This window comes from Urocitellus parryii, chromosome 7, assembly GCF_045843805.1.
Source record: "Urocitellus parryii isolate mUroPar1 chromosome 7, mUroPar1.hap1, whole genome shotgun sequence".
NCBI lineage: Eukaryota > Metazoa > Chordata > Mammalia > Rodentia > Sciuridae > Urocitellus > Urocitellus parryii.
Genome location: NC_135537.1, coordinates 80,998,504 through 81,016,884, shown reverse-complemented (window position 1 = coordinate 81,016,884; position 18,381 = coordinate 80,998,504). Strand labels below are relative to the sequence as shown.

At 37.8% G+C, this 18,381-nt stretch overlaps 1 protein-coding gene across 1 annotated transcript in view; it reads right to left on the bottom strand.

Annotated features, from left to right (window-relative positions):
* Window positions 1-2,017: 2,017 nt before the first annotated feature.
* Prkdc (protein kinase, DNA-activated, catalytic subunit) overlaps window positions 2,018-18,381 on the bottom strand; it is a 169,529-nt gene continuing 153,165 nt past the window's right edge. The window contains exons 77-86 of the mRNA XM_077800450.1: window positions 17,837-18,041; window positions 16,758-16,825; window positions 15,535-15,755; window positions 15,168-15,260; window positions 11,903-11,992; window positions 11,633-11,704; window positions 11,359-11,560; window positions 10,602-10,790; window positions 9,859-9,998; window positions 2,018-2,268 (exon numbers count right to left, since the gene is read on the bottom strand). Coding sequence (XP_077656576.1) covers window positions 2,064-2,268; window positions 9,859-9,998; window positions 10,602-10,790; window positions 11,359-11,560; window positions 11,633-11,704; window positions 11,903-11,992; window positions 15,168-15,260; window positions 15,535-15,755; window positions 16,758-16,825; window positions 17,837-18,041 — 1,485 coding nt within the window. The 3' untranslated portion in view covers window positions 2,018-2,063. The remainder of the gene's footprint in view (window positions 2,269-9,858; window positions 9,999-10,601; window positions 10,791-11,358; window positions 11,561-11,632; window positions 11,705-11,902; window positions 11,993-15,167; window positions 15,261-15,534; window positions 15,756-16,757; window positions 16,826-17,836; window positions 18,042-18,381) is intronic.

Below are 18,381 nucleotides of genomic sequence, written 5' to 3'. Positions count from 1 at the left end.
TGAATACAGCTCATATCATCAGGTCTCAAGTGCAAATTATAATTAATTAATTGTTGCAGGGATAGGTGGGAAAACAAGATAGTCAGCTTAGTAGGCTTGTGTTAATTGTTTCTGTGCTGTAACAAAAAATATTTCCTCAGTTATGTGCACTGAATTTTCACATGTATAATCCACTATTCCATCCTTAAAGATGGAATTCCATTGGTTCAATAGATGCCATTTATTGAGAACATAAATGTTTTATTTTTAATGCCATAGTATGTTCAACATGTACTATCAGAATAAGCTTGGTAAGTAATATAATGAATAATCTCCTAAAATGGATATTTTTTCTTTTAAAACTGCATAAAAGGTTATGTTTTCCCTTTGGAAAAACAAAAAACTTCACTACATATTTTATTTTATTTTTTTTACAATGTTGGAGATCAAACCCAGGCCTCATGCATGTTAGTAGACACACTACTTTACTACTAAGCTTCACTCCCAGACTAGACATAATCTTAAAATTGTTGTTTCTCAAAAGCATTCAAGAGTTCCCAAATATAAATGAAGACAAAACCCAACAAGATAAAGCTGAAAGCTGATCTTAAAATCAGATGGGGGTATAGAGGCCTGGAGGAAGACACAGATCGACAGATGGGAAGAAAGTCACTTCCATAATTCAAAATGAACGCACACTTTTCCCCTCCAAATAGGAAATCATTTTAAGTAGATTTCTCTTTTTTCTTCCTTATCTCCACACTTGAGATTTCTAAAGTTTCTTGAGCCTGGGACACAAAGCACATCTATCTTCCCAGGTGTGTATGCAAGTGGCAAAAGTGAATACTAAGACCAAGGTTTTCACCCTGCTAATACTTCCTCTTCCAGAGAGAATATCTACCATATTTCATAACTAGGAGAGAATAAAATAAATAACCTAAAAAAATCTTAAAAATATCAAATGCAGGGGCTGGGGATGTGGCTCAAGCGGTAGCGCGCTCGCCTGGCATGCGTGCGGCCCGGGTTCGATCCTCAGCACCACATACCAACAAAGATGTTGTGACCGCCGATAACTAAAAAAAAAATATTAAAATTCTCTCTCTCTCTCTCTTTAAAAAAAAAATCAAATGCAGACATTTATCAATCTAATATTCCATGATCATAGCTTTACTTGTCATTTGTATTCCTACACTGCTTATACAACATAGCATCCCACTGACTATATTATTGGTTTCATTCTCACAAAATCATAGTGATGAAGTCTTTTGCATACTATTTCCAATGTACCACAAGCAATGAAAATGTTCATGGTATGTTCTTACTTACATATTGAGATGGAGGTTTATTTAACTTGCTGTGTGTGTGTGCATGCCTGTGCTCATGCACACACAGGGGGGTGTTCTGGGAATTGGGCCCAGGGGCACTCTACCATTGAGCAATACCTCTAGCCCTTTTATTTATGTAAATATTTATTCGTGGTGCTGGGGATAGAACCCAGGGCCTTGTGCCTGTGAGGCATCCTTTTTTATTTTTTGAGATAGGGTCTTACTAAGTTGACCATGTTAGCCTTTAATTATAGATTCTCCTGCCTCAGCCTCTTAGGTACCTGGAATTTCAGGTGTGCATCACCACACCTGGCTAGCTTGCTGTGTTCTTAATACTTTCATGAGCCTAGATATATATTTTAAATTATAAGTCTATTATAACCCTAATACAATCTCTCATTCATATCACTATTCATTTACTCATCATGATCTTGATTGAAACTCATGCTACAAAACTTCCATTATTTAAAAAAAAACTGCATTATTGAATAAGTTTCTTTCTTTAGTGCTTTAACAAAATCAGCTCACTGATTGCTGTCCCTGAAAGTTTAGGAGATTCTTATGACCAGTATAAATCTACATCATATACAACCACAAAAATGGGAAGTTTTACTCCATGAAGGTATGATATATCAAAATACATTCTACTATCATGTATAATTAAAAAGAACAACTAAAAATTAAAATTAAAAAAAGAGAGAAAGTTTAGGAGATTCTTTAAACAATTTAATGCTTTATAGCTGCAAACTTCAACAGATATCACATCCAGGGCTCCCATCCTTCCCAAGTTCTGCCAAGGATATTAGGGTCTGTTGCCTGGTCAATCAAGCATTTCACTTGAGTCTCTTCCAAAAGGCCACTGTCTGGCTCTCGGGCACGAATGTTGTGATCTTTGCTTCCCCGAGCTACAGCTGTGTAATCCCCAAAGGCAGGAAACTTCTCATGGCCCAGAAGTAACTCATCACTGGAAAAAAGATTAAACAAATATGAAAACACAGATTGTTTTTCCTTTGTGGCTTGCATTCCTAGCTATCCCACCCAAACATTTTCTCATCACTTACAAATTTTTTTCTATCCTCATAACCTTGAAGTCAAAGGTTGGATTTGCAGGGAAATAAAACATAAATAATGTCACTATTATAATTCGTTTGCAAGTTTTTGTACAATCACACTGTCTTTTCTCCTGGATAGAGAGAATTGCTGGGTCAAATAAATACTCTCTTTAATTTTCCAATTAACTCAGACTGTTTCCCACAGCAAAAGCACCGTTTCCCTCTCCCACTAGCAGTGTATGAGATTCCAGTTTCTGTACATTCTTACCCAAACCTGTTACATACCGTTTTATAACCACCTTAGTGGGTATGAAGTAGTATCTCATTTGCATTTCCCTGATGACTAGTTATGCTGAACAGTTTTTCATAGTACATTATCTGTAGAGAAATGTCTGTTTGATTCCTTCGGCCATTTAAAAATTGGGCTATTTGTCTTTTTATTATTGGGTTTGAGGAGTTTTAAATGGATATTAGATATAAATCCTTTGTCAATAAATGACTTAAAAGTATTTTCTCCCATTCTGTGGATTGTCATTTTAGGGGTTTTTTTCTTTTTGCTGAGTTGATAATTAACCCAGAGGGTTGTGCCATGCCAAGTTAAGTGCTTAACACTACTCTGTCTCACCGGGCCTCATCTCACTTTCTTGATAGTAACATCTGAAGCACAAAGTTCTGAATGTTGATGAAGTGCTTTTGGTGTCATACCTAACATGTTAAATGTCAAATTCAAGATCATGAAAAAACAATTTTGGGGGGTGAGTACCAGGGATTAAACTCAGGGATACTTGACTACTGAGCCATATCCCCAGCCCTATTTTGTATTTTATTTAGAGACAGTGTCTGAGTGGCTTAGCACCTTGCTTTTGCTGAGGCTGGCTTTGAACTCTCAGTCTTCCTGTCTCACTCTCCTGAGCCACTGGGATTACAGACGTGTGCCACCTGGCCTGGCAAGGTAATGAACACTGACCCATGTTTTCTTTAAGCATTTTATATCGTTGACTCTTACACTGAGGTCTTTGATCTATTTTGAGTTATTTTTGTAGATTGTATGAAACAGGGATCGAACTTCACTCTTTTGCCAGTACCACCTGCTGGAAAGACTACTTGTCATCTGTTCAACATGTTGAACCAGGTATGATGGCACATACCTGTAATCCCAGTGATTTAGGAGGATGAGGTAGAAGAATAGCAAGTTAAAAGCTAGCTTCAGCAATTTAACAAGACCTGGTCTCAAAATAAAAAATAAAAAGGGTAAGAGATGTAACCCAGTGGGTAAAGCACCCTGGGTTCAATCATTAGTACCAAAAACAAAACAAGCAGACCAACAAAAACCCCCAAATAATCCTTGAAATGAAGGAAACAATAAACCAAATGAAAAACTCAATAGAAGGCATCATAAACAGACTAGATCACTTGGAAGACAGAACGTCAGACAATGAAGACAAAGTATACAATCTGGAAAATAAAGTTGACCATGCAGTGAAGATGGTAAGAAACTATGAACAGAACATCCAAGAATTATGGGACAACATCAAAAGACCAAATCTAAGAGTTAATGGGATAGAGGAAGGCACAGAGATTCTAACCAAAGGAATGCACAATCTCTTCAATGAGATAATTTCAGAAAATTTCCCTAACATGAAGAAAGAATTGGAAAATCAAATACAAGAGGCTTACAGAACACCAAATATACAAAATTACAACAGATCTACACCAAGGCACATTATACTGACAATGCCTAGCATACAGAATAAGGAGAGAATCTTAAAGGCTGCAAGAGAGAGGAATCGGATCACCTATAGGGAGAGCAATTTGGATCTCAGATTTTTTTAACCCAGACCCTCAAATCAAGGAGACTGGAATGACATATACCAAACTCTGAAAGAAAATGTAGGCCAACCAAGAATCTTATGTCCAGCCAAATTAAGCTTCAGATTTGATGACAAAATAAAAATCTTTCATGATAAACAAAAGTTGAAATAATTTACAGCAAGAAAGCCTGCACTGGGCTAGGGTTGTGGCTCAGAGGCAGAGCGCTCCCTTCGCATGCCAGAGGCACTGGGTTTGATCCTCAGCACCACATAAAAACAAAGATATTGTGTCCACCTATAACTAAAAAAAAAAAAAAAATACTAGAAAGAAAGAAAGAAAGCCAGCCAGCCTGCACTACAGAGCATCTGCTGCAAAATATTCCAGGAGGAGGAAATGAAAAACAACAACGAAAATCAGCAAGGGGAGGAACTACACTAAAGGAAAGGCTAATCAAAGGAGAAACCAAGTTAAAAACCAAAAATAAACCAAAATGTCCTGGAATACAAATCATATTTCAATAATAACCCTGAATATTAATAGCCTAAACTCATCAATTAAAAGATACAGACTGACAGACTGGATTTTTAAAAAAGACCCAACAATATGCTGCCTTCAAGAGACTCATCTCCCAGGAAAAGACATCCACAGACTGAAGGTGAAAGGGTGGGAAAAAATGTACCACTCTCATGGACCATGTATATAAGCAGGGGTTTTCATCATCATATCAGATAAAGTGGACTTCAAATCAAAGCTAGCAAAAAGGGATAAAGAAGGACATTTCATACTGCTAAAGGGATTCATACATCAACAAGACATAACAATCATAAATATCTATGCCCCAAACAATGGGGCATCTATTTATGTCAAACAAACTCTCCTTAAATACAAGAACCAAATAGACCACAACACAATAATACTAGGTGACTTAAATACACCTCTCTCACCACCAGATAGATCTTCCAAACAAAAACTAAACAAAGAAACTATAGAACTCAATAATACAATCAATAATTTGCACTTTTTAAAATATATTTATTTTTCAGTTTTAGGTGGACACAATATCTTTATTTTATTTTTATGTGGTGCCGAGAATCGAACCCAGTGCCTCACGCACGCTAGGTGAGCATGCTACCACTATAATTTGCACTTTAACAGACATATACAGAATATCCATCCATCAATGAGAGAATACACTTTCTTCTCAAGAGCACATGGATTCTTCTCCAAAACAGACCATATGTTATGCCACAAAGCAAGTCTTAGCAAATACAAAAAAAAAGGAGATACTACCCTAAATTCTATCAGACCATAATGGAATGAAATTAGAAATCAATGATAAAATTAAAAAGAGACGCTACTCCAACACCTGGAGACTAAACAGTATGCTACTGAATGACACATGGATAACAGAAGACACCAGGGGGAAGGTTTTAAAAAAAATTCTTAGAAGTAAATGAGAACTCCAATACAACGTATCAAAATCTCTGGGATACTATGAAGGCAGTGCTAATAAGAGGAAAGTTCATTGCATGGAGTTCATTCATTAAAAGAAGAAAAAGTCAACAAATAAATGATCTGACATTACAGCTCAAAGCCCTAGAAAAAAAGAAGAACAAACCAATACCAAAAGCAGCAGAAAACAGGAAATAATTGAAATCAGGGCAGAAATCAATAACATTGAAACTAAAGAAACACTTCAAAAAACTGACAAAACAAAAAGCTAGTTCTTTGAATAAACTGACAAACCCTTAGCCACTCTAATGAAAACAAGGAGGGAGAAAATTCAAATTACTAAAATCAGTGATGAAAAAGGAAATATCATGAAAGACACTATTGAAATACAGAAAACAATTAGAAACTATTTTGAAAATTTATACTCCAGTAAAACAGAAAATCTCGAAGACACCAACAAATTTATAGAGGCATCTGATCAACCCAAACTGAGTCAAGAGGACATACACAATTTAAACATTTTCAATATTTATTTTTTAGAAGTAGTTGGACACATTACTTTTATTTTGTTTATTTATTTTTATGTGGTGCTGAGGATCGAACCCAGGGCCTCGCACATGCTAGACGAGTGCTCTACCACTGAGCCACAGCCCCAGCCCCTAAATATATCAATTTCAAGCAAGGAAATAGAAGATGCCATCAAAAACCTAACAACCAAGAATAGCCCAGGACCAGACAGATTCACAGCTGAGTTCTACAAAACCTACAAAGAAGAATTAATACCAATACCCCTCAAGTTATTCCATGAAATAGAAAAGGAAAGGAACCCTTTGTTTTTTTTTTTTAGAGAATACTAAAGGGAGCCAATTCCAAAACCAGGCAGAGGCATATCAAGGAAAAAAATTAAAACCAATATCCCTTATGAACATTTATGCAAAAAATTCTGGCAAACTGCATACAAAAACATATTAAAAATATTGCATCATGATAAAGAGGGGTTCATTCCAGGGAGGCAAGGTTGGTTCAACATATAACTCATCACATCAATAGAATTAAAGATAAGAATCATATGATTGTATCAACTGATGCAGAGAAAGCATGACAAAATAAAGCACCCTTTCATGTTCAAAACACGAGAAAAACTAGGGCACTACAAACATACCTCAACATTGTAAAAGCTACCTATGCTAAGCCCAAGGCCAACATTATTCTAAATGGAGAAAAATTGAAAGCATTCCCTCTAGAAACTGGAACAAGACAGGGATGCCCTCTGTCACCACTTCTATTCAACATAGTCCTTGAAACTCTAATCAGAGCAATTAGATGAAAGAAATTAAAGGGATATGGTCAGGAAAAGAAGAACTCAATCTATCCTTATTTGATGACGACATGATTCTACACTTAGAGGAGAATTAATTAATGAATTCAGCAAAGTAGCAGGATATAAAATCAATACCCATAAATCGAATGCATTTCTATACATCAGTGATGAATCCTTTGAAAGACAAATAGGAAAACTACCCCATCACAATAGCCTCAAAACAACAACAACAACAACTTGGGAATTAACTAACAAAAGAAGTAAAAGAACTCTACGATAAAAACTGCAGAACACTAACGAAAGAAATTGAAGATCTTAGAAGACGGAAAGATCTCCCGCGTGCTAGGTTAGGCAGAATTAACACTGTGGACATGGTCATGCTACCCAAAGTGCTATACAGATTCAATGTGATTGCAATTAAAATTCCAACATCATTCCTTATAGAAATAGAAAAAAGCAATCATGAAATTCATTTGGAAAAGTAAGAGACCCAGAATAGCCAAAGGAATCCTTAGCAAGAAGAGTGAAGCAGAAGGCATCACAATACAAGACCTCAAACTATGCTACAAAGTTACAGTAACAAAAACGGCATGGTATTGGCACAAAAACAGACATATAGACTAATGGTACAGAATAGAAGACACAGAGACAAACCCACATAAATACAGTTATTGCATATTAGACAAAGGCAACAAAGACATACAGTCGAGAAAAGACAACCTCTTCAATAAATGACGCTGGGAGAACTGGAAATCCATATGCAGCAAAATAAAACTAAACCCCTCTCTCTCCATGCAGAAAACTCAACTCAAAATGGATCAAGGACCTAGGAATTAGTTCAGAGACCCTGCGCTTAATAGAGGAAAAAGTATGCCCAAATCTTTTAACATATTGGATTAGTTCCTGAGTTCCTTAACTAGACTCCTAAAGCACAAGAAATAAAATCAGGAATTAATAAATGGGATGGATTCAAACTAAAAAGCTTCTTCTCAGCAAAAGAAACAATCAATGAGATGAACAGAGAGCCTACATTTTGGGAGCAGATTTTTGCCATACACACCTCAGATAGAGCACTAATCTCCAGGATATATTAAGAACTCAAAAAACTTGACACCAAAAGAAACAAACTACCCAATCAATAAATGGACTAGGGAGCTGAACAGACACTTCTCAGAATAAAGCATACTTTAGATCAACAAATATGAAAAAAATATTCAACATCTCTAGTAATTAGAGAAAGGCAAATCAAAACTAAGATTTTATTTCACTCTAATCAGAATGGCAGCTATCAAGAATACAAACAAAAATAAGTGTTGGTAAGGATGTGGGGAAAAAGGTACACTCATACATTGCTGGTGGGACTGCAAATTGGTGCAACTACTATGGAAAGTAGTATAGAGATTCCTTTAAAAACTTGGAATGGAACCACCATTTGACCCAGCTATCCCACACCTGGGTCTATACCCAAAGGACTTAAAATCAGCATACTATAGTATTGCAGCTACATCAATCTTCATAACAGCTCAATTCACAATAGCTAAACCGTGGAAGCAACGTAGATACCCTTCAACAGATGAATAAATAAAGAAACTGTGGTATATATACACAACAGAATACTATTCAGCATTAAAAGAGAGTAAAATTATGATATTTTCAGATAAATGAATGGAGTTGGAGAATATCATGCTAAGCAAAGTAAGCCAATCCCAAAAAAACCAAGGCCGAATGTTCCCTCTGATAAGTGGATGCTGATCCATAACGGGGAGTGGGGAGGCATGGGAAAAATGGAGGAACTTTGGGCAAAGGGGAGAGAGGGTAGGGAGGGGGCTGGAAAGATGGTGGAATGAGATGGACATCATTACCCTAGGTACATGTATGACTGCACATATGATGTGATGCTACATGGTGTATAACCAGAGAAATGTTAAGTTATGGTGCAGTTATGTACAATGAATCAAAATGCATTCTGCTGTCAGATATACCTAATTAAAATAAATTAATTAACAAACAAAACAAAACAAAACAAAATGTTAAACCAGTTGTGGTGGCACACACCTATAATCTCAGCTACTTGGGAGGCTGAGGCAGGAGGATTTTAAGTTTGAGGCCAGCTTGGGCAACTCAGGAAGTCCCTGCCTCAAAGTAAAAAATAAGAGCTGGGGATGTGGCTCAAGCGGTAGCGCGCTCACCTGGCATGCGTGTGGCCTGGGGTTCGATCCTCAGCACCACATACAAACAAAGATGTTGTGTTCGCCAAAAACTAAAAAATAAATATTAAAATTCTCTCTCTCTCTCTCTCTTAAAAAAAAAATCAAAGTAAAAAATAAAAAGGGCTAGGACATAGTTCTGTGGTAGAATGCCTTTGGGTTCAACCCCAGTACCACAAAATCAATAAACAAAGCAAAACAACAAACTGACCACAGACTGCCATTTACTTCTATTTTAATTGTGAAGTTTAATTTCTTTTCCTAGAAATAATCTCTATAAATATTATTTGCTTTAGACCTTAGTTAAGAAAAAAATTTAAGAGCCAACCTACCTAGGTGCTATGCCCATCAGGGCCAAATGGGTTCAATGTTCCAAAAAAGGACAAAAGCAAATTTAAACCCCAAATCTCTCTTCTGGCACCATCTAAGAATATGCCTTCTGGTCCTCATATTGATAGAGGCTATTCCAGGCACTAACCTGAAGGCCAAGGACTGTGCAGAGAACAGACTCAGGCACGCAGGTTTGAGTCACAGGCCTCTCCTGGCTCTGGAGGAGTCACCTCTCCAATCTGGCTTTCCTCATTTATAAAGTGAGGATAGTCACACTACTCCCAAAGGCCTAAAGTGCTTGGCACTTTGTACCTACAATGATTCTTTAAGAAATGGTAATACACTGGTATTCACCCGTCTCCCCCCAATAACAATCTTACCAAGTAATAACCGCAGGATTGGCACCTGCTAACTTTCTCTTAGCATAACATATCTTCTGCTGAGGATACCAATTTTTTTTAGTTATATTTATTTCTTGAATCCATGATCCTCCTTTTTTCAGCATTTTTTGTTCAAAATTCTGAAGAAAAAGAACATGATTTCTCTGCTATAACGGTATATAGAATATAGAACAGTATATATTTCTCTGCTATAACATTAAATCAGTAATGAACTTAACAAGTGTAACTGGGAACCTATAACATTTTAACAGTAGCATGCATTTTAGTGACTTGAGGTGCTGCTGCAGGGAGGTAGGAGATATCACTCCCTAGGAAGGATGAGCACCACAGGCTTCATTTTTCTGGGGCTATGTCCTGGATAACCACTGAGGTTAAGACAGCACTATCTGACTCCATGATCCATGAAAGCTTCACATGGAACAATTTTTAAAATTAAAAGTGGTGCCAGAGAGAAACTGGACCCACCATCACCAATGGGTCTATAATCTCACACCCAGTAGGAAATAAACTCAATTTAAGCAACAGTTTTCTCCAAGTAAGGATTTTGCCTCTTATCTAGTTTACTGGCTGAATGGCCCCAAATGTTAATTTTGAGAAATGCAGTACAAAATAACATAGATACTTTAGCAAACACAACGTGATACATTTTCACCATAAAATAGACACCATGTCACATACTGTGACACCAATAAAAGGAAAAAGCACATATAAACTAAACCTACCTTCCAATCAAAGGAGGGCTCTCTTACAAACACATCCATGGTGTTAACAAGCAGGTCTGCCTCTGCACGGAAGGCCCTCAGGGCATGTATCATGACACTGTACATGAGGCCCATTTCTTTCATTGGTAACAGCAGATTGATAAATTGGCGGGTTAGACGGAAAGGCACCAACTCAGGGACTGGCAGAAACTAAACAAGAAAAAAAAAGACATGCAAAATGCAGAATATATGAACTAGATATCTCAAAATAACAAACATTAATGAAATGTCTTCTCAGTTTATTTGCTTTTAGTATGACTACAAACTCTTCTTTTCTTAAAATAAGCTACCCACATGAATTCCTGGGCCCAATGGTAATCCACTCAGCTCGCACCACGCTCACAAAACCAGAGTCTGTGTGGAGCAACATATAGCCCACAGAGATTCATAAGTGTCATCACCAACTCTCAGAGGCTAGTGGCAGAGAAAAGATCTGTATCACATTTTGCGCAAGACATTTTGATTATAGATCTTCATAAAACTTCTACAGAGTCATCCTAAACAGGAATGCATTTTGCTCCTGTCTCTGATCACATCTCCTATGACTTGCCTAAACAAGCCTGAAGCTAGGATGAGATTATATATTACTTCAAAAATGTCAGATTTAACTATCATGACGGAACCAACCCAACAAGCCAGTTCTTTAAACTATCTACTTCTTGAGGTGTTGCTAAATTACATGGATTCTAAACTAGCCAACAAGATAAGGCAATCACACCTGGGTAGCTGATCCAAATGCATGTCCAAAGTCAATTCCAATCATGCTGCCTGTCTCCATCGTTATCAAGAAATTGTTCAGGTGTCTGTCTCCAATCCCGAGAAGCCAGTGGCTGACACACAGCAGAGCGTGGGAGCTGGCGAAGTGGGAGCGAAGTGCCAGGAAGGCCTCGGGGCCTGTGCTCATCTTCATGAAGGCCCTCCTGGGACAGAGAAGAGCCCGGTGGGATCTCTGTTTTGCACGACAGTGTTCATGAAATCACAAGTACACTTACTTTAAGAGACTGGCAGGTACTTTACTTTCTCTTTTTCTGAAAGCCATGACTGTTTCTGTACGGTTGGCTCTCCTATGATTTAATAATGGTGAAAGTTTTATTAGAACCAATTTTTCATGACTTGAAATTTAAATTTTTGTTTATACTGAAGCTTAAAAATCAAATAACTAGATTTTGATGATCTAAAGCAAAACTTTCTAAGGATAAAAAGTAAATATGCAACTTTGAGAAGAACTAGATAATACAAAAGAAAATTAAAACAGAACTCACTTATACATTACTGCATATGCTCCAACATCATGTTTTCCAGACATTTTCTTAAGCCAGTCTTTATATTCCATCACTGGTGCTTTGGAATCACTAACAAGTACGAAAAACGGAATTGGAATCAGGGAGATATTTAGCATAACATGATTTTAAAGGCACAAATCACCAAGAATTCATTAAAAAATAGGGAAGAGGGAGGAAAAAAAGTAAAGGTGACTTTTAATCACATTTACTTATTATTTTAGTTTTATGATCAGGGATGGAAGGCAGGTATGCTCTACCACTGAGCTACACATCCCCATTCCTTTTCAAATTTTAATTTTGAGATAGGTCTTGCTAAGTTGCTGAGGCTGGCCTCAAAATTATGATCTTCCTGCCCCAGCCTCCCAAGTTGCTGGGATCACAGGCATGCACCACCACACCTGGCAATCATACTTAATATTATATTAACATCAAACCCATTTTACTGTGGATCTAGACTTTCAATATGCCATTATTCATTTTTAATTACTCCAAAGAAACCCAAGAAATTCCCTATCAGAGTTTTAGAATCATGGGCCTCCTCGACACAAACACTTAAAGTTTAGCTTATCTTATTCTCTGTATGAAGTGGGAAATTTATTGCATCTGTTTTCTGCCTGAACTTTTACTACAAAGTTAAATTCACAAATAGACTACTCCCCTTTAACCTAAATCCTCTCCTCATATATTCTCTCTTTTGAGACAGTCTTGCTATGTTGTCTTACTAGTTGGGGCTCGAAATTCTGGGCTGAAACAAGCCTCCTGCTCAGTCCCCACTATGTGGGACTATAGGTGGAGCCACTGTGCTGGCTTTCTTCTCCTAGCTACCCTCACCCGACATCCTGTGGTACTGGGATGGAACCCAGGTGCACTTTACTACTAAACTCCAACCCAGCCCTTTTCTTTATTTTCTTATTTTAAGACAGGGTCTTGCTAAGTTGCCCAGGCTAGCTTTGAACCTATGATCCTTCTGCCTTAGCCTAAGTCACTGGAATTACAGGTACGTGCCACTATGCCTGGCTCTTCTCCTAGTTTTAAAAGACATGAAAATCTTTAGGTTGAAAACTGCGATATGGGGCTGGGGCTATGGTTCAGTGGCAGAGCACTTGCCTAGCATGAGTGAAGCATTGGGTTCGATCCTCAGCACCATATAAAAATAAAAACAAAATAAAGGCATTCTGTCCATCTACAACTACAAAAAAAAAACCCACTGGAATATGCTTATCAAGACAAAAATAGCAGCCAGTATATGCCTGTAAGTTACTCAAGCTAAGGCAGGAGGACCACAAACCTGGGAAATTTAGTGAGACCCTATCTCAAATAAAATAAAAAGGGTTCAAAGATAGCATGCTTCCCTAGTATGCCCGATACCCTGGGTTCCAATTCCTAGTAACAACATCAATAACTTAATAATAGGATGTTGGAATTGCCTTTTAAAAAAAGGTAGTCAGAAGCTGGGCACGGTGGGGAACACCTGTCATCCCAGTGGCTCAGGAGGCTGAAGCAGGAGGATCCCGAGTTCACAGCCAGTCTCAGCAACTTAGCAAGATGCTAAGCAACTCAGTGAGACCTTGTCTCTAACTAAGATATAAAATAGGGCTGGAGATGTGGCTCAGTGGTTGAGTGCCCCTGAGTTCAATCCCCAGTACAAAAAAAAAAAAAAGGTAGTCAGAAGTAAATTTATACCATCCTTATGTGAAAATACTTTGAACTCACTGATACCCACATTCCACTGAACTACCCCATCTCACCAAAGGAGACTGGAAAGCACAGGAAGGGTGAGTCTGCAGTTCACAATACTGGGAGTCAGGACTTCAGTGCCAGACTGAGTCCTAGAATTCCTTTCTTCTTCTTCTTCTTCTTCTTTTTTTTTTTTTTGGTGGTATGGGATCAAACCCAGGGCTACTTTACCAGTGAGCTACATCTCCACTCCTTTTACTAATTCTGAAACAGAGTTTCCAAATTACCCAGGCTGGCCTCAAACTTGAGATCCTTCAACCTCTGTTTCCTGAGATGTAGGTTATGTCCCACCAAGCCTGGCCAGAGACCAAGAATTTCTGATGGCAGGAAGCAGTGTTCGTCAGCTTTCCTGTCTTCCAAAGAAAGGAGAAGCGATTCTAGGCAAAAAATTCAAATGTGTGGGATCAAGAGGTGGTAGGGTTCAATCTCTAGCATCTAAGGAAGAAAAAAAAAAAGTTGGCAAATGATGACCTATTTACTATGGGAATGTGAGTTTGATGAAAATATGCTTAATTTTATGTGTGTTAGAAACTGACTGATAAAAAATATTGCACCTGTTTAATTACATTCAGGAAAGAATTATAACACAATGAAGAGAAATAGGCCTTGCAGCCATTCTTAGCCATTTCCTCTTTATCCCACAGCTTGTCACCAAAACCTGCCAATTCTACCTATAGCATAATCTTTCATCACGTTGTCCTTATTTTCCTTTATAGAAACAAAAAAGTTTTAAAACCTTCTGATTAGGAAATATAAGTTTGTTGCAAAATAATTAGAAAACAAGTAAAAGGCTAAAGAAAAAGTAAAAGCATACATATTATGATACAGAATGAATCAGGAATAATTCCAGCTAGACCACTTATAGGCTGGATGACTAAGGATGAGTTATTTAACCTCTCTGGACCTCAACTTTCTCATCTGTACAGAAGTGATAATATTCACCTTATAGAGTGTTGAGAAATAAATGAGTTCACATACATTAGGAACTGAGACTAGTGCCTGCCTAGTACACAGAAAATAAGTGTTAGCTGTTGATTTTATTTATTCATTTTATTTCTTTCCAGATTTTTCTTTGTTAAAAAGTACACAACTATAATCCCAGATATTCAGGAGGCTGAGATAGGAGTATCACAAGTTTGAGGCCAAAATAAACATTTGAAAAAAAGAGAGGGAAGGTTGAGTATGTAGCTCAGTGATACGGCACCCGTGTGTTCAATTCCCAGTACCACAAAAAAAATTTTTCCCCCTAAAGCTAATACTTAAAAAAAAAAAAAAAGGCTGTGGTAAAATAATACAATTACCATTTAATATCTTGTACTCAATCTAGCTTATTCACCCAGTCATAGGCAGAGTAAGGGTAGGGATATAGCAGCAGCAATTACAAGGGGAACAAGAGGTAGAGGAAACTGCACTTGAAACCATACTACTAAGGAAGAAAGGACTGTTTGAGTAAAAGCAGTCTGGAGGGCAGGTAGCACTAAAGAAGGAGCAGTCGGCTTCATACTACCTCAAATAAGCCATTTTCTCCTCTTGTGACATGTTATTCAAAAGAAAGTCCTTCAAGGTAAATGTATTTTCAATCCATTCAATTAATCCTAATCTGAAAAGGAAAATGAAAAGTTTGTAAATAAATGCAAACCTGAATTGCTCTTTCTGCCCTAGAAAAAAATGCGTGGAGAATCAAAGCAAAAACAGATTCCTTACATTCATTCTGAACTTACTTTCCCTACAGAGGTCAGCAAGTGTTTCAGTGCAGTCTAGTGCTCTGTCTGTGGGGTTCAAGGGACCAACCTGTCTAGCCACCCCCATGCCCACCTCTGAACAGACACAAGTACCCAGCCCAGGGCAGAATCCTACATGTGCTTGGGCCGCACCTGGAGGTCATGGGCACCACACGGTATGTTCTTAACTGCATGTTTCTCTGACTGCAGGCAGAATCCTGGGAGAGGATGACATTCATGACTTCGAAGAGCTGCTCAATGCGCTGGTCCTGCCGAAGGTCCTCACCACCTTTTACAAGGAATGGGTACTCCCTTTCATCATGGCCTCGGATGATGATGCGCTTTGGTTTTCTTATAGAAGCCATTACTTTTACCTTTAAAAATAAAGGATTTTTGTTTTGTTTTAAAAGAGACAAGGTTTCACTATTGCTGCCCAAAGTCAAGGTACCCTTACCTCAGCCTATAGGTATGTGCCAGGGCACCCAGCAAAAAATACCTTCGTAGGTTTTTGTTTTGTTTGTTTTTTGTGAGTGAAATTTTATTTTTTTGAGATGGGATATTACTGTGCTGTACAGGCTGGTATTTATATTGTGAGCTCTCATTATCCTCTTGCCTCAGTCCCCCAAGTTGCTGGGACTACAGGCACATGTCTGAAGGCAAAAAAAAAAAAAGTGTTTTAAGTACAATCTATGATCTAGGCCCATCATATCATCAAAAGTGGAAAAGTTACATACATTCCTCAGAAACCTCCTGAATACTGGGTGAGGTGACAAGAACCAAAAACCTGGGCCAGCAGACTTTAGAGGCCAGTGAAATGTTTCTGTTATCTGTTTGTGCCCAAATGCTGTCCAACAGAAATCTAATATTCTTGGTTACAAATAATTACATAGAGTTGTGGGTGTCCGTTGCAACAATGATATTCAACATGGAAACTTTTTATAATAGGTTAATTCTCCACATATTTAAAAATGGATACACATACAGTAAAATCTTTTGAGTTTACTATATCCTTACACATAATTGATGTTGAAACACTGAGGAAATTAAGAAAATGAGCCTCTGGTTTTCAGAAAAAAGTCAGAAAACTCCATACAATTTGAGAACAGCATGGAAAATTAATTTTCCCTTCCTCAGTGGGGGCAAACACGTTATTCTCATTACAAGCCACTGGGCTGGGGCCGTATCTCAGTGGCAGAGTGCTTGCTTAGCATGTGTGAGACACTGGGTTTGATCCTTAGCCCTGCATAAAAAACTAAACAAATAAAGCATGCTGTCCACCTACAACTATTAAAAAAATAATAATTAAAAAAAGAGTTACAAACCACGTACTAAGAGTCCTCATCATGGTGACAGGAGTTGCAAACCCTCACACTTACCCGCTCATCAAATCCAGAGATCCGTGCATGGTATTCAGGCAGTGGCTTTCCCCTGCCATCATACTGACCTAAAACAAATCACAGAGCCTGCTTAGAATAGCTTGTTACAGAGCTTTGTATTTTAAAATGTATCTGCTGATATAATAAAATGCTAATCTACTGTGATAATTTTTTTTTGGGGGGGGGTTTACTGGGTATTAAACCCAGGGGTGCTTAACCACTGAAGCACAACCCCAGCCTTTTTAAATGTTTTATTTAGAGACAAGGTCTTGTTGAGATGCTAAGTGCCTCACTAATCTGCTGAGGCTGGCTTTGAACTTGCAATCCTCTTGCCTCAGCATCCCAAGTGTTGGGATTACAGGTATGTGCCACTGTGCCTGGCAAAGATGGACTTTAAAAAAAAAATGCTATTACTTCTTAATGGAAGTTACCCTCCTATTCTAAATGACAAATTCCAAATAGAAAGATTAGTGTACTGAACTGGAACTCTGCATTATCTCAAGGTAGATCAGTGGTAAGTGAGGAGGCTTATCCTCAGTTGCTCAGTTGTTAATAAAAGCAAAGAAAATCTCCAAATGTTTTTTTCCTTGTATTCACTGTAATGAGAATATGAGTAATTGGATTAAAACATTTTTTGCTCTGGCAAATTCCAGTATGAAAAACTTCGGATGTACTAGATTTCCTCTCAAAAATCATGCCTTGTTCACATCTGGTTCACCTGCTGTATGTCTCTGTGTCATGATCCTTTTTCCTGCAGGTAAGTCATTTATCATTAACTGGTCCTTTAAACAGTATCAGCATGTATGTCCCAGAAGGGACCTGCTTCTATACCTGTGTTATATTTCTGAAGAAAAGTTACTCAAGAGCAAAGGTGGGTATACTCAGGGGTAATTAGTAAATGAAAATCTGAACACTTGTTATAGATTTTCCTAATGATGAAAAATATGTGAAATTTTAAAATCCTTTAAAGAGAGAGTTGGGGGACAACTACCAAGATCCTGATATCACTACTTAGAAACCGAGTTCTTGTCATGTTGCTGTTCTTAAGTTTGATTCTGTAACTGGGGGTTTTAACTCACCAGGAATCTCCAGCTCATTTCTCAGGAACTCCACTTTGAACTCACTCATCCAGGGAGAGCACTCTTTCAGATTCCCAGGTGGCTTTGTGTCTCTTCTCATTTTTAAAAGCAGAGTGTTGGTGATGTCATTGAAGTCACTGAGCTTCATTCTAGGTAGTTTAGAACCTTTTTTCCCAAAGTGTTCATCAAATTCTTTCCCAAAGGCCTAAAATTAATAATTTGTTACAAAGACTCATGTTTGGTTTGAATTTAGGAAAAGGCTCTAAGCTTATGAATTTTTATAAGGGCTCAATTACATAGGTTTATTCTGTGCTTTTAAGATGTACAGTTTTACTTTTCCAGAATATTTTAATACTCTAAAACATCTGGAGCCTGCCTTTTGTTGATAACTTGTGTTCCCTTAGAAAGGTCATGGTTATAATGACTTGTAGCTATGAATTCTAAATTCTTGCAGTTATAATGCTAATGAGGGCTGTAAAAACTTGGCAAGGTCAGGCTGGAGCTGGAGCTCAGTGGCAGAGCGCTTGCCTAGTACGTGTGAGGCA